At 42.0% G+C, this 24,765-nt stretch overlaps 2 protein-coding genes across 4 annotated transcripts in view; one reads left to right on the top strand and one right to left on the bottom strand.

Annotated features, from left to right (window-relative positions):
* Positions 1-24,765, bottom strand: part of LOC130927749 (pyruvate carboxylase, mitochondrial-like) — a 292,766-nt gene that overhangs the window by 53,097 nt on the left and 214,904 nt on the right. For all 3 annotated transcript variants that reach the window (XM_057853741.1, XM_057853743.1, XM_057853742.1), the window contains exons 13-15: positions 8,582-8,726; positions 8,411-8,500; positions 717-938 (exon numbers count right to left, since the gene is read on the bottom strand). In XM_057853741.1, coding sequence (XP_057709724.1) covers positions 717-938; positions 8,411-8,500; positions 8,582-8,726 — 457 coding nt within the window. The remainder of the gene's footprint in view (positions 1-716; positions 939-8,410; positions 8,501-8,581; positions 8,727-24,765) is intronic.
* LOC130927750 (leucine-rich repeat and fibronectin type-III domain-containing protein 4-like) overlaps positions 24,148-24,765 on the top strand; it is a 58,058-nt gene continuing 57,440 nt past the window's right edge. The window contains exon 1 of the mRNA XM_057853744.1: positions 24,148-24,653. The gene's annotated coding sequence lies outside the window, so the exon portion shown is untranslated. The remainder of the gene's footprint in view (positions 24,654-24,765) is intronic.

Here is a 24,765-nt window from a genome sequence, read left to right as displayed (position 1 = left end):
AAAGCGTCACTGCTTCAAGAAGCTTCATGGTGGTTCATTTGGTCTTATGACAGTCTGATGATGCCGCTGTCAAATCAAGTGTTACCGGTTGATATCGTTTGGTGTAAATATCCCATAATACAGTGAAGACAGATGCAAATTTTTCAAATTTTATAAAAACAAAAACATTAAGAGGTGTTTGAATATCAAATTATCACAACTCATAATAACATTTATCTTTTAAGAACTACAAGTCTTTCTGTCCAAGGTTCCCTTTAAAGCAATTGGTTTGTCTCATCACTGTCAACTGCTGTTAAATTGCAGCGCCAAGATAAATACATCCCAACAAGTACTAAACGCCACTCAATCCGGTAAAGGTTGAAATGGCAGTGTCGCACAGGCTTAATTAAGCCATACATTAACTGACCCAATATAAATCTACTGTATCCCCCATGGTGTTGGGAGAAAAGCTATATCAGGAAGGGACTAATCCTCAAAGGGCTTTCACAGCTTAATCTGCCCAATGATTCATTGTGCCTCCGAGCGGATAAAACGTGACAACAAATATGATCCGAGAGCCTGTGGCGGAGACAATATGTCAGGAGAACAAACTGTCACCTCGCCGCTGATTGACGTTTATAAAGAAAACCGTGACGACCCATTTATCTGCCCCCCCGCAGACATTTACAATAGAAGCCTCGGTTGCGGCGTAGGCGGACGCGATAGTTCCAACCTACCTCCCCAGTTCTCCAGGCTGAAAAGGTTGCTAAAGTTATGGCTGACAAACGGCGAGATTTTCTTCAAGTCGTGGGTGCGCACCCTGGTGGCCAGCAGGGATTGGTGGGCATCTCGAAAGGTGGTGTCCATCAGCAAGAGGCCCTGGTGGGCACGCACGGCCTTGGCGAAACCCTCCGGACCATCGCGTAGTAGGACGTCACGGAATCCTATTGGAGGGTCTCCTAAAGGGGCAGACAATAGATTAAAATCATGATAGAGTATAATGAGGAGTATTTTGTGTGTACAACTGTTTAAACATCTGTTGCTAGCCATTTACTTGTTAGCAAGGGTTAATTTGTGCCGGTTCCTGCCGGAACAAGATCCAGCACCTCTTGATTTTGGCCTCCCTGTGTTCCGGGACTTATTTGGGCAGATCCGTCACCTCTCTTGTATAGAAAATAATCAAACATCAGTTGCTAGACATTTACTTGTTAGCAGGGGTTAATTTGTGCCGGGATCCTGCCGGAATAAGATCCGGCCTCTCTTGATTTTTGCCTCCCTGTGTTCTTGGAATTATTTGGGCAGATCCGTCACCTCTCGTGTATAGAAAATAATCAAACATCAGTTGCTAGACATCTACTTGTTAGCAAGGGTTAATTTGTGCCGGATCCTGCCGGAACAAGATCCGGAACCTCTTGATTTTGGCCTCCCTGTGTTCCGGGACTTATTTGGGCAGATCTGGCACCTCTCGTGTATAGAAAATAATCAAACATCAGTTGCTAGACATTTACTTGTTAGCAGGGGCTAATTTGTGCTGTATCCTGACGGAATAAGATCCGGCACCTCTTGATTTTGGCCTCCCTGTGTTCCAGGACTTATTTGGGCAGATCCGGCACCTCTCGTGTATAGAAAATAATAATAATATAAAAACGTTTTTAAAAAATGTATTGTAATAGCCCTGAACGGAGGGAAAGAAGGAGAGGAGTCGTTGATGGCTTTCTCCACTTTATTGTGGCAACAATAAGAAAACAAAAAACAAAATAACAGCAGACTGTCGCCACATTAGACAGCTAAATTTTGCTTCTCACCCGTCTCCCCCTCACTTCCTACTGGCTCACAGCTCTCCAGTCCCGGTGTCTCCTAAAGGGACTGTGCATAGTTATGGACATTACAGTAGTAACTATGCACAAATTCATTTGCAGAAAAAAATCCCAATTATTGCATGTTGTTTATAAAAATTGCCTGTGCAGAGTATAGGCTAAATAATTGTAAATTGTTGTCATAATATCTATACTATAGATATTATTTGAAATTGAGGCTTTTAAGTCACACAAGATGGCAAGTGGGCATTTGCGAGTTGTTTACAGCACCATTTTCTGCGTAGGTTCCGGGACCAGTGCCCGTCTCGTCATCCCTGCGCTGTCATATGTACTTTGCGTTCCGGCACCTTATGATTTACAAATTAAGCAAAGCTTGTTAGCATGAGTGAGCTATGCTAGGCATTAGCTTAAAAAAATCACAACTGTAACAGTCACAACCATAGCAAATAATTGAAGAAACTTATGTGACTCACATCAGTTCGAACTGCAGTGAGGCTGCTCATCGATCAATAAGGCTAATGAATGAGCTAGCATCCGTATGCCCGCATGCTCGCCGTCCTCTCGTACTTCTCTTTTGGGTTTCTTTACACTTGACCTTTTCCTCGGCGCACCTCCCTCAACAAATGCAAATGAGCTAGCGCCAGTAATGAGCTCCGGCGGATCACCCCCAACTAAAAGGGACACTTTAAACTTATCAAAAACGAATCAGGCAAATGATTTATGTGCATTGCCCAGCCATTTTCCCACCCAATGGGGAACGGGAGCATAATGGCACAGACTTCGGCGTAAATGATTTCACCAACAACAGAATGTCACTTAGAGCTCCAGAACACACATTATAAATCCATTTGTGTTTTGCGCCTACTGCGTGCATTAGGATTACTGTAATCACACACGCGATGTAGCCTACATGCATTCGGATTGAGTTAATTGGCCATTTGATTATCTCCATCAAGGAGATCGTTTACCAAAAAGCGCAATTAAGGTATCTTTATATTTTACGTTTTTCTGACTAAATGCATGAAAGGTAAAAGAATTACACTCACTTTACTCAGTCTTGGTGTAATTATTGACCTGGATCTGAACTTTGGAAAGTTCATCACTAAATCTATTCCCACCTAAAAACATTGCCAGTATTAAATGGCTTTTGTCCAAACGACATGGAAAAATTTATCCATGTGTTCATTTTTAGTAGATTATTGTGATAAATTTTCACAAAAAATGAATCAGGAAGTTGCAGCTAATCAACAATGCTGCTACTAGTAACTTTGCAAATCACTAGAAACTGCAATTTTTGGAGAAATTACGATGGGGCTTCGTTGTGGTATATATAGATCTATCAGGTCACTTTGTTGATTTGGAGACATTTGGGGGACATGTACTGTTGATAACAACTCACTACCTGTTTAATTGGGGACATTTTCGAGACACGTCCTGTTGCATGACTGTCAATGCAATTGACTTATTTGGGTGTCAGTTGACTGCCAATGGGCTGTAAAAGTAAAGTTTTTTGGTCAAAAATCACAACCACAGTTTTTTCTGCCATTGAAAATGAATGGGAAATTTGGACGTACATGGCCGTCAATGGCATGGACATCCATGGCTGTCAAGGGCATCGACTTACTTGGGCGCCAGTTGACTGTCAATTGTAAGTTTTTGGTCAAAAAATCACAACCACACGGGTTTTTCTGCCATTGAAAATGAATGGGAAATTTGGACGCATATGGCCGTCAATGGCATGGACGTCCATGGCTGTCAATGGCATCAATTTAGTTGGGCGTTAGTTGACTGTCAATGGGCTGTTAAGGTAAGTTTTTGGTCAAAAATTACAACCACACAGTTTTTTGCCCTTGAAAGTGAATGGGAAATTTGACGGCATGGATGTCCATGGCTGTCAATGGCATCGACTTACTTGGGCGCCAGTTGACTGTCACTGGTGATGGTAAGTTTTTGGTCAAGAATCACAACCACACAGGTTCTCCTGCCATTGAAAATGAATGGGAAATTTGGACGCATATGGCCGTCAATGGCATGGACGTCCATGGCTGTCAATGGCATCGACTTACTTGGGAGCCAGCCGACCGTCAATGGTAAGTTTTTGGTCAAAAAATCACAACCACACGGGTTTTTCTGCCATTGAAAATGAATGGGAAATTTGGACGTACATCGCCATCAGTGGCATGGACGTCCATGGCTGTCAATTGCATCAATTTACTTGGGCGCCGGTTTAATGTCAATGAGCCGTTATAATAAATGGTAAAAAATTATATGTGCCTTTATTTTCTTGCCATTGAAAATGAATGGGAAATTTGGACATACATGGCTGTCAATGGCATCCCATTAGAAATGAATGGGACAGTTTTTGGTAAATTTTGGGAAACTTTTATACAACTTTTATGCCCATTCCCGTCCTAGAATTTTTTATGCATTAATTATGGCGAACGGAAAATTTTGGGGGGGGGGTCATTCGAAAAATTCCATGTGCTGCGCAAAAATTCCGGTCATTTTGATATTTGAACAGTGACGGTCAGTTAAACAGTTAAAAAAAAAAAAAAAAAGTCAGGCCCAGAAATCCCGTTCTCATGTGTCCACCGGAGAAGCGGCCTTTTCGGCTTGGGAGAGTTATTTTTTTACTTGATCTTATTAATATGCCGGGTAATACATGTTTTTGGACAGTTATTTTGTATTTAAAGGAACTTAAAGGGTTCATTCCGATTTACGCAGAAATTCGGGTTACATCGCCAGCCTAGGAATGGAACTCATTCGTAACTACCTGTAAAGGCATTTAACACCACATGCTTCACAGCATCTTATGTTTTACTTTATTTCATTAATATGATGTGTAATACGTGTTTTTTGATAGTTATTTTGAGATTTAGGGGTATTTAAAGGGTTACTTCCAACTTACGCGGAAATTCAGGTTACATCGCCTGCCTAGAAATGGAACTCGTTCTAAACCAGGGGACTGCCTGTAACTGCATTTACCTCAACATGCATCACAGCATCTTATTTTTTACTTTATTTTATTTATATGATGTATAATGCATGTTTTTTGATAGTTATTTTGAGATTTAAGGGTCCTTAAAGGATTAATTCAGTTTTACGTGGAAATTCGAGTTACATCGCAAGCCTTGGAATGGCACTCGTTCGCAACCCGGGGACTTGTAACGGTATTTAACACAACATGCCTCACAGTATCTCACATGTTTTTGATAGTTATTTTGAGATTTAGGGGTACTTAAGGGGTTAATTCAGACTTACGCGGAAATTCGGGTTACATCGCCAGCCTAGAAATGGAACTCGTTCGGAACCCGTGAACTGCCTGTAACTGCATTTAACTCAACATGCCTCACAGCATCTTATGTTTTACTTTATTTCATTAATATGATGTGTAATATGTGCTTTTGATAGTTATTTTGAGATTTATGGGGTACTTAAAGGGTCAATTCCGTTTTACACGTAAATTCGGGTTACATCGCCTGTATAGGAACGGAACTCATTCGGAATACGATTTCTCTTGCGGACCGGTACCAGTCCACGGACCACTGATTTAAAGCACTTTGAACTTTTGGATGAAAATAAATGTGCCTGTCAAAACTAGCATAACTGTCCGAACTGGTTCATCACCCTTCGTATTTTCACCTGGCCGATGATTGCCTCTGTATGCGGGAGGGGGATTATAGCCTACACTGGACCAAAGCCTCTCTTGTCCTCTTTTTTCAACCCGGCTCTCCTTCCGAGTGTGATAATTCTGGCCTAATCCCGCTCTTCTTTCCCTCAATCTCTCGGTTGAATGAAAGAACGGATAGCCGCACATGACAAATCTCATTAGGTGACGTGAGGTGCGGCAGCAACACGGTCCTGGCGGGGTACTCAACCCTGTTCCTTTTTGTGGACTTCAAATATGACAGCCTACTGAAACACCTGTCCAATTTACTGAAACTGGAAGCTAGAACATTGGAGTTTCTAACCTCCAGGAGTGCAAAGGATAGCAACGTAGGGCGCGAGTTCATCGAGTCCACAATGCATCTTGTTAGAGCATTTGGGCCAAAATCATAAACGAGCGAGCGGGCCGAAGGGTCCGACTCCCTAGATGCGCTCCGTGTTAGCTCAGCTTGCTCGTTATGTCCGTCCTGCAGGACTTGAGGGATGCTAACAACTTTGCGTTTCATGAATTGCACTCGCACCCCCAATCGCTTTACTCATCGCTCAGGGTGCAATCCTTTCCCGGCGCGGGCGCTAAACGGAACCTTTTAGGGAGGCTTTTCCGCCTAAAGCCATCCGACTGTTGGACAGCCCATTTGTCATTCAGACGCTGCTTTTATCCTAAGTGCCCTAAGGCTCCACAAGTGTTTACAATTTGAGAACGCCAGGCCTTCGAGGAAGTCGAGCCATCATCTCGGACGGGACAAAAATGGGCAGAATCGGGTATTTTTAAATGGGACGTTAAGCCCACAACACACGCATATCATCTTTAAAGCCTCGGCATGCTGTCATTACGTTTTTGGACTTTACATATACAGTGGTATGAAAAAGTATCTAAACCTTTTAAAATTTCTCACATTTCTGCGTAAAATCACCATTAAATGTGATCTTTGTCAAAATTACACAGATGAAAAAACTGTCTGCTTTAACTCAAACCACCCAAACATTTATAGGTTTTCATATTTTGATTAGGACAGTATGCAAACAATGACAGAAAGGGGAAAAAATAAGTAAGTGAACCATCACATTTCATATTTTGTGGCCCGCTTTTGGCAGCAATAACTTCAACCAGACGCTTCCTGTAGCTGCAGATTAGTCTGGCACATCGATCAGGACTAATCTTCTCAACAAAACTGCTGTTGTTCAGTCAGATTTCTGGGATGTCTGGCATGAATCGCTGTCTTTAGGTCATGCCACAGCATCTCAATGGGGTTCTAGTCTGGACTTTGACTTGGCCACTCCAGAATGTGTATTTTGTTCTCCTGAAACCATTCTAAAGTTAATTTACATCTGTGTTTTGGATCATTGTCTTGTTGCAGCATCCATCTTCTTTTAAGCTTCAACTGTCTGAGATTCAGACAAAACATCCTGATAAAATTTTGAGTTCATTCTTCCATTAATGATTGCAAGTTGTCCAGGCCCTGAGGCAGCAAAACAGCCCCAAATCATGATGCTTCCTCCACCATGCTTAACGTTGGGGATGAGGTGTTGATGTTGGTGAGCTGTTCCATTTTTTCTCCACACATGACGTTGTGTGTTACTCCCAAACAATTCAACTTTGGTTCCAACAGTCCACAAAATATTTTGCCAAAACTTCCGTGGAGCGTCCAAGGGCCTTTTTGCGAACATTAAACAAGCAACAATGCTTTTTTTTAGACAACTATGGCTTCCTCCTTGGAGTCCTCCCATAAACACCACTTTTACATATAGTTGATGTGTGCACAAAGACTGTGCCACTGATTTCTGTAAGTTTTTAGCAGAGACTCTAGTTTTTTTTTGTTTTTTTTAACTCTCTGAGTATTCTGCGCTGAACTCTAGGCGTCATCTTTGGTGGACGGCCACTCCTTGGGAGAGAAGCAACAGTGCCAAACTGTCTCCATTTGTAGACAACTTCTCTGACTGTCGACTGATGAACATCCAGAGTTTTAGAGATGGTTTTGCATCCTTTCCCAGCTTTGTACAAATCAACAATCCTTTGATCGCAGGTCTTCAGACAGCTCTTTTGACCGAGCCATGATGCACATCAGACAACGCTTCTCCTCAAGACAATTCTTACCAGGTGTTAGTTTTATAGTGGGCAGGGCAGCTTTAAACCACTCATTAGTGATTGGACACATTGTGTCTTGTAAAAAGTGACCCAATCAGGCCACTATGAACATTTTTTTTTTAAAAAATATAAAGGCAACATCAAATACATGCAAATTCGGACAAAATAGGCTCAGGCATTAAAGGGTTAAAGTGCACTCACTGAACTACACATCCAATATATTTCGACTGTCAAAATGGATTGAACGTTTAGCGCCATTAACGGCTTTAGTAGTTGTTTTGCACCATAGTATTGTTTTACTACACGCCTGGGTCTCATATTTACATGCCTGGGTCCCATAGAGATAACATGTTTTGCACCCATAATATTTACCATTTGTTGGAATCTTTTGCAGCACAGCTCATTTGTCCCATGTGAAAAGCCCTTTTTCAAGGGGGCTGAACCAAAATTAGCTTAAATGTTTGTGATTGGACGGGGCCGTGCCGCCTCCGAGGGGTGCGTCCTAACAAAACCGGACATTTCCGGGCGACCCGTGAGGTCCACCAGCGGGTCACGTACGGATCGCCTGGCTTTTGTCCTTTTGACGCTTTACTGGAGTGTTGTTGTCTTCCCACTCGTTTGTCACGGTAAGCGATTTTCATTTCTAAGGGACAACAAGTTGTGCTGTAACGTAACACGGGGATTCTGAGATTGACAAACTCAAACCTAGCATCACGTTACCATTTGTTTGCTTGTTTTTGATATCTGCGTGCTTTTGTGGGATTGTAATCAATAAATCTCATTTATTCTGCATTTTCTATTGAGCAAAAGTGTGCCTGTTACTGATTCACCGTGAAATTTCGGAAAACAGTAGTTGACTTACCCATGGTGACGGGAGGGATGACAGGATCAATGGAGGAAGGTTTAGCCTTCACTGGGATGGGTGTGGTTGGTCCGTTCACCATCACGTGACCTTTAAGCAGACCAGACAATTTGAGCAAAGTCGTAACAGAAAAAACAACAATACACAAAGTTTCTTTATCGACTGCCGGACCTAGATAGTGTAGAAGCTTCTGCGCTCGGTTCTGCGTGGGCTTGAGGTTGAACAGTTCCTGGTTCTCGTCGATGAACTGCGTGTCCACGGTGGAGTGGAGGAACTGGTGGTTGGAGAACACGTTCTGGAGGAACGGGATGTTTGTCTTGGATGGAGAGAAAAGTAGACAAACGCAGAATAGTGTGATTGTTGGGTATCGGACATCATCGCGAGTGAACGCAGTTTCTCGTGTATAGTCTATCATGTACGATCTGGTCAAAGGCCTTGCTCAGATTGGCGGACAATGTGTGACATTTTATGTGAAGTTAGCTTGCATCGTAGCAGTGTCTGGTTGTGTCACTCGTGACGTGCTGCGCATCCATCCCATAGACTAGCATTCGCGTTAGCAATACGCTAATGCTAATGGCGAGCAAGCTCTTAATCTGAACAGTACCAAAGCACCAGTGTTGTTTTCGTCAATGATAGCGACAACGAAAATTTTTCGTCAATGAGTAATTTTTTTCATGACGATGACGAGACGATAATGTGTCTAGGGAGACTAAAACATAAGACAAATGCCAGTTTTTGTCTGACGAGACGAGACTAAGACGGAAATTCTCCATAGTTTCTGTCACATGTTCACAATGTCTGACATTTTATGTGTAGTTAGCCTGTGTCGGAGTAGCATTGTACTTCGACATATTTACGTATAATAAACGCAAAATGAATGTTTTTTTTTTGCTTTTAACCAAGAATCGCGACCTTTTTACGTCCGAATCTATGAAGAATTCGGGGATTTAAGCATTTATTTCACAACATTTTTCACCAGAAAAGATCTGTTTACATCAGGTGGCCGCTAGCCTCATTCGCTAACAGAGTAGCATAGCACTTTGACATATTTACGCAAAATAAACGCTAATTGCATGGTTTCTTTGCTTTTAACCAAGAATGGAGACGGTTTTACATCCGTACCTATGAAGAATTTGGGTTTTAAGCATTTATAACAAAAACTTTCGCCAGAAAAGCTCTTTTTCAGACGGCCAATATCCTTATTCACTACAACTTTATAACTAACTACACACTGGGGCAAATAAGTATTTAGTCAACCACTAATTGTGCAAGTTCTCCCACTTGAAAATATTTGAGAGGCCTGTAATTGTCAACATGGGTAAACATCAACCATGAGAGACAGAATGTGGGGAAAATAACCCAGAAAATCACAGTTTGATTTTTAAATAAATTCTTTGCAAATCATGGTGGAAAATAAGTATTTTGTCAATACCAAAAGTTCATCTCAATACTTCGTTATGTAACCTTTGTTGGCAATAACGGAGGCCAAACCTTTTCTGTAACTCATCACAAGCTTTTCACACAGTCTTGCTGGTATTTTGGCCCATTCCTCCATGCAAATATCCTCTAGAGCAGTGATGTTTTGGGGCTGTCGTTGCGCAACATGGACATTCAACACAGATTTTCTATGGTGTTGAGATCTGGAGACTGGCTAGGCGACTCCAGGAGTTTTAAATGCTTCTTACGAAGTCACTCCTTTGTTGCCCTAGCTGTGTGTTTGGGATCATTCTCCTGCTGAAAGACCCAGCCACGTCTCATCTTCAATGCCCTTGCTGATGGAAGGAGATTTTCACTCAAAATCTCTCCATACATGGCCCCATTCATTCTTTCCTTTACACAGATCAGTCGTCCTGGCCCCTTTGAGAAAAACAGCCCCAAAGCATGATGTTTCCACCCCCATGCTTCACAGTGGGTATGGTGTTCTTCGGATGCAATTTAGAATTCTTTCTCCTCCAAACACGAGAACCTGTGTTTCTACCAAAAAGTTCTATTTTGGTTTCATCTGACCATAACACATTCTCCCAGTCCTCTTCTGGATCATCCAAATGCTGACTAGCGAACCGCAGACGTTCTTGGACGTGTACTGGCTTCAGCAGGGGGACACATCTGGCAGTGCAGGATTTGAGTCCCTGGCAGCGCATTGTGTTACTGATTGTGGCCTTTGTTACTGTGGTTCCAGCTCTCTGTAGGTCATTCACTAGGTCTCCCCGTGTGGTTTGGGGATTTTTGCTCACCGTCCTTGTTATCATTTTGACGCCACGGGGTCTGATCTTGCATGGAGCCCCAGATCGAGGGAGATTATCAGTGGTCTTGTATGTCTTCCATTTTCTAATAATTGCTCCCACAGTTGATTTCTTTACACCAAGCGTTTTACCTATTGCAGATTCAGTCTTCCCAGCCTGGTGCAGGTCTACAGTTTTGTCTCTGGTGTCCTTCGACAGCTCTTTCGTCTTGGCCATAGTAGAGTTTGGAGTGTGACTGACTGAGTTGTGGACAGGTGTTTTTTTTATATCAATAATGAGTTAAAACAGGTGCCATTAATACAGGTAACGAGTGGAGCCTCGTTAGAAGAAGTTGACAGCCAGAAATCTTGCTTGTTTGTAGGTGACCAAATACTTATTTTCCACTCTAATTTGGAAATAAATTCTTCAAACAATCAAACAATGAGTTTTTCTGTTTTTTTTTTTTCACATACATTCTCTCATGGTTGAGGTTTACCCATGTTGACAATTACAGGCCTCTCTAATCTTTTCAAGTAGGAGAGCCCACTGTACAACTGTATAATGACAATAAAGGGCTATTCTATTCCATAATAAGTTGTTACTGCATATAGAATTTATTAAAAATCTATTTACTAATTATTTATACTTGATTGGGCATGTTTTCCTCAAATATTAAGTTTCTGATGTGAAAATTTAGTGATTTATTAGCTGTTGAAAAAAATTTAAGTTGCTATTTTGGGCAAAAACTTGATGATACATCAATATGATATGTTAAATATTGTTATTGAGACTGATAAAAGAGGTGATTATCTCTGCATTGGATGATTTTTGTGTATCTAGTGTAAAATCTGAGAATTGTATAGCCATTTTAAGTTTTTCTATACTTATATAAAAGATAATCGGGATTTTATAAGTGAGCGACTTTGAATTTTTTGATACCGCTGCCCATGGAGACTCATAAATGGCGAAGGTAGGTACCTGTTTTGGTTTTAGGTCAGTAGCAGCTTTGGTTTTGAAAATATTTGAACTTGAAGTGTTTGAAAATAGGCCCCCAACGGCTCGGCCACGCGCCCCTTGTCATGTCAATATATTATGAAGTCTATGAATTAGCTAATACCTTAGGGATGGTATGATAGACAAGTTTTGAAGCCTTGAAATTTTCATACCACGGTATCGCTTGAAACCTGTAATCGGCACACATCTATAATTAGAATGTGCCGTAAACGTGAAATGCGGCAGAATTCAGATCCGCTGCACTTGATGGGAGCTGGCGAGTAGACCTCACCGTTAAGAAAGTGAGACGAAACGTGTTCCTCTCTGGAAGCGGGAAAAAAAAAAGGCGACTTAGGGTGTATTCTTAGCCTCGTGCAGGCGAGGAAGAGAGGAGAAGACAGCCGAGGGATTCACGTGGCTGTGCAGCATCCCCGGCCGGCCTTGGGCTACCACAAGCTGTGTGGACCACGAAAAAAAACTAAAACGAGGGGGGCATCTGATGAACGCTTTGGCTGCAAAGTGACTCCTTTATAGGATAGCCAATAATAATACTATGAAAATGGATGCGGCCCATGCAGATAGCCGTCCCCAAGGACAAACAGCTATGAAATATTGATTTTATCCACTTTTATTCCATCACAACTCCAGCTGCTCACTCGCTTCACACTTTCGAGGACAATCGGTGAAACAAACTAAGCTAAGTGGCTCTGACAGAGTTGTTGCCGGGACACCCGCAACTCGAAAACAGTTCACTAACGACCCGAAAGGCGCCCGACGTTGCGTTGTTATCTTGGCGGAGGCAGAGTTGTTGAAGCAGCTCCTGTTTTGGCTTTAATGAGACGGCGCAGACGCACCTCACGCGGTGAAATATGAATGGAGACAAATAACGCAAGCTGCCGCTATTAATGAGTAAAACGAATACATGGAGCCGTGTCCTTTTGCACTCTGCTGTATCAGATCAATGTGTTCATTAGCGGGCCGCTTGGCATGCCTGGCGGTACATTCCACGCACACTCACGCACTTGCTCGCTCTGCCTCCTATTTCACACAACATCACACACCTCCCCTCAGCAAACACTTCTTCCCTGATTCGGATGCTCTCACTGCTAGCTAGACGTTAGCTGCATGCAGATGGCAAATTCTTACACACACACACACACGCAGTATACTGAAATCTTTTACCTTTCATTGAACTCAGTGGCTGCCATTGACAGCGGTAGATGTCTAATCCATCCAATATTTACTGTTTGTATTACTCTAACACACCCAATATAAAATAAATACTGTAGCATTTAAATCATAGTTTACTAGAACTACCAAGGGTGGATCAGTTGATACAAATCCCTTTTATATCCAGAGAAGGGTCATCTGACCCTTATCAGCATATCTTTGTTGAGCATTGAGGTCCTCATTAGTAACAGGGTTGGATTGCTCCAAATAGCATCTTGAAAATTTGCAGGGCGGGGCTGCCTGTGCTTTGTCGGACAGTGGACCGCTCAGGCAGGCAATTGGGCGGACAACCTTTTTACATATTCCAAAAGCTGTAGTTTGCCGACAGTACAAGGGACGGTGTAATAAAAAACAAAACATTTTTTATGTGGTGACATACAGTATCATAAAAGTGAGTACACCCCTCGCATTTCTGCAGATAAGCACAGTGGGGCAAATAAGTATTTAGTCAACCACCAATCGTGCAAGTTCTCCTACTTGAAAAGTTTAGAAAGGCCTGTAATTGTCAACATGGGTAAACCTCAACCATGACAGACAGAATGTGGGGGGAAAAAAATCACAGTTTGATTTTTAAAGAATTTATTTCCAAATTATTGTGGAAAATAAGTATTTGGTCACCTACAAACAAGCAAGATTTCTGGCTGTCAAAGAGGTCTAACTTCTTCTAACGAGGTCTAACGAGGCTCCACTTGTTACCTGTTTCAAATCATTATCGTTATAAAAGACACCTGTCCACAATCTCAGTCAGTCACACTCCAAACTCCACTATGGCCAAGACCAAAGAGCTGTCGAAGGACACCAGAGACAAAATTGTAGACCTGCACCAGGCTGGGAAGACTGAATCTGCAATAGGTAAAACGCTTGGTGTAAAGAAATCAACTGTGGGAGCAATTATTAGAAAATGGAAGATATAAAAGACCACTGATAATCTCCCTCGATCTGGGGCTCCATGCAAGATCTCACCCCGTGGCGTCAAAATGATAACAAGAACAGTGAGCAAAAATCCCAGAACCACATTGGGGGACCTAGTGAATGACCTACAGAGAGCTGGGACCACAGAAACAAAGGCTACTATCAGTAACACAATGCACCGCCAGGGACTCAAATCCTGCACTGCCAGACGTGTCCCCCTGCTGAAGCCAGTACACGTCCAGGCCCGTCTGCTGTTCGCTAGAGAGCATTTGGATGATCCAGAAGAGGACTGGGAGAAAGTGTTATGGTCAGATGAAACCAAAATAGAACTTTTTGGTGAAAACACAGGTTCTCGTGTTTGGAGGAGAAAGAATACTGAATTGCATCTGAAGTACACCATACCTACTGTGAAGCATGGGAGTGGAAACATCATGCTTTGGGGCTGTTTTTCTGTAAAGGGACCAGGATGACTGATCTGTTTAAAGGAAAGAATGAATGGGGCCATGTATCAAGAAATTTTGAGTGAAAATCTCACTCCATCAGCAAGGGCACGTGGCTGGGTCTTTCAGCATGACAATGATCCCAAACACACAGCCAAGGCAACAAAGGAGTGGCTTCGTAAGAAGCCTTTCAAGGTCCTGAGGTGGCCTAGCCAGTCTCCAGATCTCAACCCCATAGAAAATCTTTGGAGGGAGTTGAAAGTCTGTGTTGCCAAACGACAACCCCAAAACATCACTGCTCTAGAGGAGATCTGCATGGAGGAATGGGCCAAAATATCAGCAACAGTTTGTGAAAAGCTTGTGAAGAGTTACAGAAAAGATTTGGCCTCTTATGTACCCTTTGTTGGCAGTACCAAAGTATAAATATTTATTTTCCACCATGATTTGCAAATAAATTCTTTAAAAATCAAACAATGTGATTTTCAGTTTTTTTTCCGTCTCTTATGGTTGAGGTTTACCCATGTCGACAATTACAGGCCTCTCTAATATTTTCAAGTGGGAGAACTTGAACAATTAGTGGTTGACTAAATACTTATTTGCCCCACTCTTTTGTGAGCTTTGAGGTCCTCATTAGTCATTCCCATTCACACTCGCAAAACCACAGGGTTGGATTACTCCCATTAGCATCTTGTGTGTTTGCAGGGCAGGGCTGCCTTGGCTTTGTCAGACAGTGGACCGCTCAGACAGGCAATCGGGCGGACAACCTTTTTACATATTCCAAAAGCTGCAGTTTGCCTACAGTACAAGGGACGGTGTAATAAAAATATAAAAATTTTTTATGTGGTGACAGTGTATTACATAAGTGATTACAACCCTCCCATTTCAGATATTTAACCCTTTATTGCCAAATGTATCACATTTGATACACCTAAAATTTCATGATTTTGAGACTAATTCAGAATGTTGACGTTTCTTTTTGGGAAAAAAAAATGATGGATGCAAGTCAACACATGCATCTGCAGTTTCCATGAGAAAAAACAACAACAGGAATTAGCAAGGGTTATAGATATTAGAGCGCTTATTACACATTCTTTTTGAAAAAAACGCTCCTAGAAACTACGTACATCCCTGAATGTCTAAATTGAGTACTGCTTGTCATTTCCCCTCCAAAATGTCATGTGACTCGTTACAGGAGTGCTTTCAGCATTGCTGCATAGATTGAAGAGGTGGGGGGTAAGCCTGTTAGTGCTCAGACCATACGCCGCACTCTACATCAAAATGCTGTGCATGGCTGTCACCCCAGGAGGAGGCCTCTTATGAAGACGGTACCCAAGAAAGCCCGCCCATCTCATCAGACCATAGGACATGGTTCCAGTCATCCATGTGCTTTGTTGACATGTCTTCAGCAAACTGTTTTCTTGTGAAATAATTGAGAAGAACTGGCTTATGAGAAGAAGAAATTCAAAATTTCTTTACTCAAGTTTGTATTGATCATAATTTTAACAAAAAATGTAAAACCAAGGTCCACATGAGGACATGTGCGGTGGAATACGCAAAACAGCTGAAGGTTAAGGCCAGTCGTCATCCTTGTTCAGCCTTAAGTCCTATCGCAAATCCCGCCAGTGCATTATGCATGGCAACTCACTCTTAGAAACATTTGGCTCACATCTTTGATTTCCCAATGCAGGCCACCATCTCCCTCAAGTAATTTCTTCTGTAAGATCTGAGTGTATGAGTCAAGCTTTTCAGCAGCCGGAGCAATGCGGACAAATGAGAGCCGCTGCGCTTTTTCTTGTACTTCATTGACCGCTTCCCGGTGGCGGCGGGTAATCATTGGAAGTGCGTATTACTAATGCACAAAACATAAATAAAGCAACTGTGATATTCAAGTACAACCATCGGGGTCGGCGTGAACTCGATGGCGCTAGACGTCAAATCCACCCAAAGGTTCCGACGCCTCCTCCCTGAAACCGGTGACTTCATTTCAGTACCGTATCGGTACATGTATCCGCAAAACGCTAATAAAATAACAATAAACAGGACCATGGATGGCACATGTGACCACACCTTCAAGTAGGGGGTCGTCCCACATTGCGCTTTAGTCGGTCGATGTCTGTCGCAGTTATTCTCAAACACATGCAGCGATCAAACGCCGGATTTAGGTTGAAAAAGTACGAAAGCTGTACCGCATAGAAACAGGAAGGATTGTCTCAGGAGTGATTTGTTCGAGGATTCAAGGTAATTATTATATTTTTCGTACTATGCATGTATTTTGAAACAGGAGAGAGGTTACTTCAATCCATTTTAACTGGCTGCAAGTGTGATTTAGTTATTGCCACCACCTGTTACGTGGCACAGGTGCGTAACAGGTGCTGTTAATTTCACAAATTAGAGATACATCCATGATTTTTCAAAGGGTGCAAATACTTTTGTCCGGCCCATTTTTGGAGTTTTGTGCAAAATTATCATGATTTTTTTTTTCTTTTTCATTCTCTTTTGTGTTTTATAATGGAGATATTACTAACAAAGTATTTGTAATTGCAATCGTTTTCTGGGAGAAACTGACAGAATTGCCAATGTTTTTGGCCATCAGTGTAATTTTGACGATGTTTAATGTTATTTACTACAGTTACTGTACTGCTGTGGCTGCAACACATGCTAACTGCTACTAGCCTGTTGCTAATCAGTACAGGCAAGGGTAGAAAACTTGATGTGCCTCACAACAACACGTTTATGAGCGAACAGTAAATCGAGACTACATGCATTTTACCTTGATGATGGAAGGCTCGATTTATGCTCTGCTACTTTTGTAATAACTTTATCAATTGTGATTTATTGACCTGTTCTGCACACGCACTAATCGTTTTAATAAAACAAATGGAATCATGTAGTCCAAAAGTTTTATTGCGATAAATATCTGCAATTTAAAAAAAAAAGAAATACTATTCATATACGTGCGTGATGAGTCCAAAATACCAGAAATATAACCAGATGAAAAATACCTTGCAGTATTTCGTTGTAACAACAAAATCCATGTCAGCCCATCACCATTCGGCAACTGTAATATTATTTGTAATTTTGCCTCATTTTGGAAGAGACAAAATGGATGGCAAAATGGATTCTGCCATGTGGCATTTTTTGCCATTTGGCAAAATGGATTTTGCCTTGTGGCTTTTCTTTTTTCCGCCATTTGGCAAAATGGATTTTGCCCTGTGGCATTTTTTGCCGTGTAGCAAAATGGATTTTGCCCTGTGGCATTTTTTTTGCCATGTGGCAAAATGGATTTTGCCATGTGGCATTTATATTTTTTGGCGTGTGGCATTTTTTTCCCCCATAGAGCAAAAAGGATTTTGCCATGTGGCATTTTATTTTGCCATGTGACAAAATGAATTTTGCCATGTGGCTTTTTTTTTTTTTGCCATGTGACATAATGGATTTTGCCACGTGGCTTTTTTTTTTTTTTTTTTTTTTTTGTCATGTGACAAAACAGATTTTGCAATTTTGATTTTGTCATGTGGCATTATTTTGCCATGTGGCAAAATGGATTTTGCTATGTGGCATTTTTTCTTTGCCGTGTGGCAAAATGGATTTTGCCATGTGGCATTTTTTTTGCCATGTAACAAATGGATTTTGACATGTGGCATTTTTTTGCCGTGTGACAAAATGAATTTTGCATAATTGGTTTTGTCATATGGCATTTTTTGCCATGCGGCAAAATGGATTTTGTTATGTGGCAAAATGGATTTTGCCATGTGGCATTTTTTTTTTTGTCATGTGGCCTGATGGATTTTGCCAAGTAGCATTTTTTTGCCATGTGGCAAAATGGATTTTGTCATGTGGCATTTTTTTTGCCATGTGGCAAAATGGATTTTGTTATGTGGCTAAATGGATTTTGCCATGTGGCATTTTTTTTGCCATGTGGCAAGATTGATTTTGCCATGTGGCTTTTTTTTTATGCCATGTGGCATTTTTTTATGCCATGTGGCATTTTTTATGCCATGTGGCAAGTCACATGGCAAAAAAAAAATGCCACATGGATTGCCATGTTGACATTGACGAGGTGTATTTAGTTTTTGGCCATAGAAATGTGCCATTTTTTTGCCATCTGGCAAGTCACATGGCAAAAAAAAAAAATGCCACATAGCAAAATCCATTTGTCACATGGCAAAAAAAAATGCCACATGGCAAAATCCATTTTGCCACAAGGCAAAAAAAATGCCACATGGCAAAATCCATTTTGCTACATGTCAAATACCACTTTTGGTTCTCGGCCCTGCTGCATTTTGGTCACTCAATTTGCCGGGGTATCAATCTACACCTCATGTTAACGCATTGTCCACGAACGATCAAAGAAGTGATAAGAACTAACGCACAGCACAGAAAGTCTCAGTGCCTCATCTGTGTTGTGCTGAATCCATTTTTGAAAATTCCGTGGGTTCCTCTGGTTTGATTTTGCAGTTTTAAGTTTGTCTACACACTGCTTATTTCAACCTTACTTCATGTTGTTAACTCTAAACCGGAAGTTCGAAGCAGAAAATGTCAAAGATGGCGCCCCCCATGTTTCGCTCAGGAAAATCACCACCCCCTTCCCACTTTGCTTTGAGGCAGGCAGGAGACAGCTAATGGGTGACAAAATCAACTGTCGACAACTTGTAGCAACGCGCCCCTTCACTTTCTCACTAACGGTAACGCCGTTGCAAAGATGGGAAAATTCATTAGATTTATCACTACTGACAAAAATAAAGCCGTTATACTCTCACGCCATTATTCACAACACTGATCGTGAGCTACCCCAGAGGTTCCTACGCCTCCTCCCCGAAACCGGTGACTTCATTTCGTATCGGTACATGTATCAGCTAATAAAAACAACAATAAACGGGACCCTAAAGATAAGACGCGAACACCTCGAGGTCACCGTTCTTCCTCTTAACATTCGCTGGTTGACGCATTAATTACGAGGCAATGAGCCGTGAAGATGAACAGCGTTAACGGGATATGATTAGGCCGGATGAGGTATCAAAGCTGCCGGCGCTGAGGGAGGTCCAAAAATACCTGACCGCGGGCCAAATAATTACTGTCAGGGGACGGGAAGAAGAAGGTAAGCAGAACCGAAACGCCGCACCCTGTCTAGTTCTCATTTTCAACGAGAAGATTCCGTTCAGCAGACGTTTGAAGGGATCGAGGCTACATGTGTTCAACTTAAAGCCATCCCTCACTAACCCCGCGCCGGCTCGCTTATCTTGCTAACGCCCTCAGAGAGCTACGGCCTTGCTCTTGGCTTCTTCACCTCGCTCTTCTGGCTCCTCCACCTCTTCCTTTGCTCCCCCTCCTCCGGTCGGCCTCAGAGTAGCTGCAGGCGCTAAGAGCTTGTCTTCCTTTCATCTCCCGCTCTTCATCCATATGCCCGTCATGCTATTCCTCCTGATACAACTAAAAATAAACCACATCATTGCCTACAACTCCTAACATCGAATACGCATAGCCTAAAAAATACAATCTGCGGCTAACCGGAACATGTAACGGTACCTTTCAAAAGATTCTCACTAATGAGCTGAGAAACAATGTATGCTAGGGATAGGAGAATTATTATGTTAAATTCAGCCATAGACTTCATAACCTATTGACATGACACGGGAAATGGCCGATTCGTAGGGGGCCTATTTTCAAAAACTTCAAATATTTTCAAAACCAAAGCTGCTACTGACCTAAAACCAAAACAGGCACTGACCTTAGCCATATATGAGTCTCCATGAGCAGCTGCATAAAAAAAATTCAAAGTCGTTCCCTTATAAAATCCTGATTATTTTTTATATAAGTACAGTATAACACAACTCAAAATGGCTAAAAGTCTCAGATTTTACACTAGATGCAAAAAAAAAAAAAAAAAAAAAAAATCAAATGTAGAGATAATCACCTACAGTTGTGGTCAAAAGTTTACATACGCATACACTGAATTTCCAGTTATTTCTACAACTCTGATTTTTCTCCGATAGAGTGATCGGAACAGATACTTCTTTGTCACAAAAAACATTCATGAAGTTTGGTTCTTTTATGACTTTATTATGGGTTAACAGAAAAAGTGATCAAATCTGCTGGGTCAAAAATATACATACATACATGGATCTGAAAAAGCGAATCATTGACTTGAACAAGTCAGGAAAGTCACTTGGAGCCATTTCAAAGCAGCTGCAGGTCCCAAGAGCAACAGTGCAACAATTGTTTCTAAGTATAAAGTGCATGGCACTGTTTTGTCACTGCCACGATCAGGAAGAAAACGCAAGCTATCACCTGCTGCTGAGAGAAAATTGGTCAGGAGGCTGAAGATTCAACCGAGAATCACCAAAAAGCAGATCTGCCAAGAATTAGAAGCTGCTGGTGTCAGTGTCCACAGTCAAGCTTGTTTTGCATCTCCATGGACTGAGAGGCTGGCGTGCAAGAAGGAAGCCCTTGCTCCAAAAGCGGCACCTTAAGGCTCGACTGAACTTTGCTGCTGATCACATGGACAAAGATAAGACCTTCTGGAGGAAAGTTCTGTGGTCAGACGAAACAAAAATCGAGCTGTTTGGCCACAATGCCCGGCAATATATTTGGAGGAGAAAAGGTGAGGCCTTTAACCCCAAGTACACCATGCCTACCGTCAAGCACGGTGGTGGTAGTATTATGCTGTGGGGCTGTTTTGCTGCCAATGGAACTGGTGCTTTACAGAGAGTAAATGGGATAATGAAGAAGGAGGATTACCTTCAAATTCTTCAAGATAACCTAACGTCATCAGCCCGAAGACTGGGTCTTGGGCGCAGTTGGGTGTTCCAACAGGACAATGACCCCAAACACACATCAAAAGTGGTAATGGAATGGCTAAATCAGGCTAGCATTAAGGTTTTCGAATGGCCTTCCCAAAGTCCTGACTTAAACCCCATTGAGAACTTGTGGACAATGCTGAAGAAACAAGTCCACGTCAGAAAGCCATCAAATTTAACTGAACTGCATCAATTCTGTCAAGAGGAGTGGTCAAAGATTCAACTAGAAGCTTGCCATAAGCTTGTGGATGGCTACCAAAAGCGCCTAATTGAAGTGAAAATGGCCAAGGGACATGTCACCAAATATTAGCGCTGCTGTATGTATATTTTTGACCCAGCAGATTTGATCACTTTTTTCTGTTCACCCATAATAAAGTCATAAAAGAACTAAACTTCATGAATGTTTTTTGTGACAAAGAAGTATCTGTTCCAATCCCTCTATCGGAGAAAAATCTGAGTTGTAGAAATAACTGTAAACTCAAGAGAGCCATGACATTATGTTCTTCACAAGTGTATGTAAACTTTTGACCACAACTGTAATTTAAAACCGGTTTTACAGCGGATTGGAACATATTCTCGGCTCTCCCGTTCGCCATCTGTGTTGTTGTAGTGACGACTTTCGGCGCGCAAGAGTGAGGTTACTCGTTAAGAACACGTCACGCAAATAAACGAATCTGATTGGACGATTGATTTTGTACTCGAGAGGCAGGCAAGGTGTACCCTGCCTCCTGCCCGTTCTCGTCTGGGATAGGCTCCAGCAGTGACGTGCGGTCAGGAGAGGCAGGGGAGGCAGAGCCTCACCTGTCATCATGACAAAAAAAGTAATTGTAGCATCAAATTTATATTAATATATGTCCATTGCTCTTTATGTATGACTCATTTCAAACATTTTTTATAGTCAAAATCGCTGAATTTGCCTATTTCCTGTTCAAATAAAGAAATGAAACGAGAGGTGCGGCAGCAACGGGTAAAGCCTCACCTCTGAATGCGCAATCCATAACAAAATGGGTTGATACATGGAATTGGAGCATGCTGGTTGCCGTACATCTGCATGTCGCCATTATAATGTTTCCAGATACGTTTATTTGACCTGATTTTCCACAGTCTGGCTAATGTCTTCAACCCTTAAAGTTTAATGTTTGTTAGCGACATATTTAGTTTTGCTGATGGGAAATAAAACCGCAGTAAAAAGGCACAGGTTGCGGCAGATAGTACTCTGCCGCACTGAAAGGGGGAGTACGTGAAACTTGACTTTCCGTCAAAAGTGGACGCGATTAACACAACACCGGAGCTAAAAGGTTTGCTTCAAACTACGGGACAGAAGATAACTCGCGCTTTTCAAACGGACTGGTACACCCGAAAAGACTGGCTATGTGGCTGTCCTTCGAAAAATGGCCTTTGCTGCTTTCCCTGCCTTTTCTTCTCAACTTGTGCCAATGTCTGGACTAACACGAGATATTGTGACATTAAAAAACTACCACGAAGCCTCAGCAAACATGAGAGCTCGACCACTCACATTCAAAGCCTGATTGCTTTAAAAACTTTTGGAAGCTCAAGGATCGATTTGGCTTTGACGAACAGCGGAAGCTCAACGGTAGCATCCACAATTCTAAGGTAAAGGAAAACCGAAAGAGTTTGAAAGACCTCATTAATGCAACCTGCATCCTAGCTAAACAGGCGTTAACATTTCGTGGTAACAATGAGCGTGTAAGTTCTTCTAAACGTGGCATATATGTAGAACGATTACATGGTTTTGCTGAGAAAGATGAAAGGTTAGCTAGACATTTGGACACATCCACTGTGTTTTCTGGCATGTCAAATAAAACACAGAACAATCTAATTGAAGCAATCCTCTCCATTGAGGCGGAGAGATTTTTTAAAGTAAAGGAAAATAAGGAGGACCTATACAAAAAGAGCGTAGGTTTGCATAGGGACGGTAGGGACATAACACTACCAACTTTTCAGGAAGCTAAAATTGTCCCCACCAACTTTTAAGCAACCTTACCTTTTTTGCATGATATAATGTTCAGTTATATAGAGAATTTAGATCTTTCAATAGTTCCATATGTTGTAAGGATAGAATTGACTCTACCATTATTAAGTGAAGAATTTTCATTATGTTTACGTTTGCTAATAAAAACCAGACATTTATTCAGGAAGTTTTCAAAATGTTTCTTTAGTGTTTTTTGAAAACAAAGGTTTGAATCGAACAGCGTATCATCTGAACCAATGCAGGTAAAAGTTATTATCAGTAGATAAGGATTTATTTTGCATTGATCATTTTGCCTATGAATTAATTAGGTTCATATACGTGAGAAATGTGGCCCTTTGCCCCCTTCATTCAATCTGTTTGGTCTTATTAATGTCCCATCCCCAGCAAAAAGTGTACCTACATGCAGGTTATGCTGTTATATCGTCCCTACGAATGTTGAGACCAAACCTATGCCCTTCCAAAGTAACGGCGGTTTTTGTGGTGAAGGACAGGCGCAAGACCACAAACAGTTTTCATTTCAATCTTATTTAAAAAAAATAAATAAAAAAAAAAGAGCTTAGACTAAGAAAAATACAATAGAATATTTAAAAACTAAATTTTGACCTTAAATAAAATATTCTTTGTCTTTCTTTTCACACTGAAATAAATTGATTAAAGTATCAGAATTAAAAGTTTTAAAAACAACTGAATATTTCACTAAAGCTCAGAATTGAATTCTGTGGTTTTGTACACCACTCTTTACTCTCATTTATCTCGCATGAATTCTAGAATTGCGACGGCCAACACTTTGAGGGTGTAGAGCAAATGCATGTTATTTTCTTACTTTTACGTATCGATAATATGTACCGTGTGTGCGTGTTTTGTGAAGAATGCTGATGAGATATGAAATAACCAGTAGCCAATTGAATAAGCTACCCTTTTTTGGTTTATATATTTGGAAATCTGACACTAAAGGAGTCAGTGCCTCACCAACCATGAACCTCACCGCACGTCACTGGGCTCCAGCACCCCCGCGACAACTGAATTCATTTGCATCACCCAGTCAAATTGCTTTCTGACATTTCTACAACTTGATACCGTTCCTGCATGTCTATGGTTCCTGTGTGGTATCTTCCACCTCCCTCCTCCTGCATTCCCTCTCCCTCCCTCCCATTCTCGTCTGCACCCCACTTCATCACTCCGGCGGCACATCTCGAGCGCTCTATCTCGCTCCGTGTCACAAATCGGCGGCAGCGCGGCAAGACCCCGGTCCCGTCTCATTTTCCTTCGCAGGCACCGCACGAACATAAGGAAGAGTCAAAACCGGGACCTTGACCAAGAGGACGCCGGCGTTTTTTCACCACTTTCGCTCGCCCATCCTCCCTTTCCCTTGCGTCCCTTCCTCCTTCATTCACTACCTGTACTCTGGGATTAACACGACTTAAATTTCAATCAGCCGGCAACCCGGGCGACAGAGGCGGCAGACAGAACGCCGCAGCTGTCGAGATCGAGCCGACCGGGGGGGCGGCCGCCGGGAGGGGAGAGAGAGTGAAGAGGAAGAGGAGGGGAGAAGAAGGGGGAGAGAGCGATGGGTGTTGTTCCGACGCCGAGTTGAGTGTTGCCAAGATGGAGATGTGACGGTTCAGGACTTGCAGGTGGAATGATCGGGAGAACGAGGTAAGTCCTTTCCACTTTCGGTTGCAGAAAAGGTTTCTGACTTGCAGAAAACACCTCGGGGACAGATAGAGAGGCGTAACAAAAGACAACAAATCCGAATGTTCCGAGTCCC

Source organism: Corythoichthys intestinalis, chromosome 13, assembly GCF_030265065.1.
Source record: "Corythoichthys intestinalis isolate RoL2023-P3 chromosome 13, ASM3026506v1, whole genome shotgun sequence".
Lineage (NCBI taxonomy): Eukaryota > Metazoa > Chordata > Actinopteri > Syngnathiformes > Syngnathidae > Corythoichthys > Corythoichthys intestinalis.
Note: the sequence above shows the minus strand (reverse complement) of the source record. Positions and strands in the feature narration are given on the sequence as shown.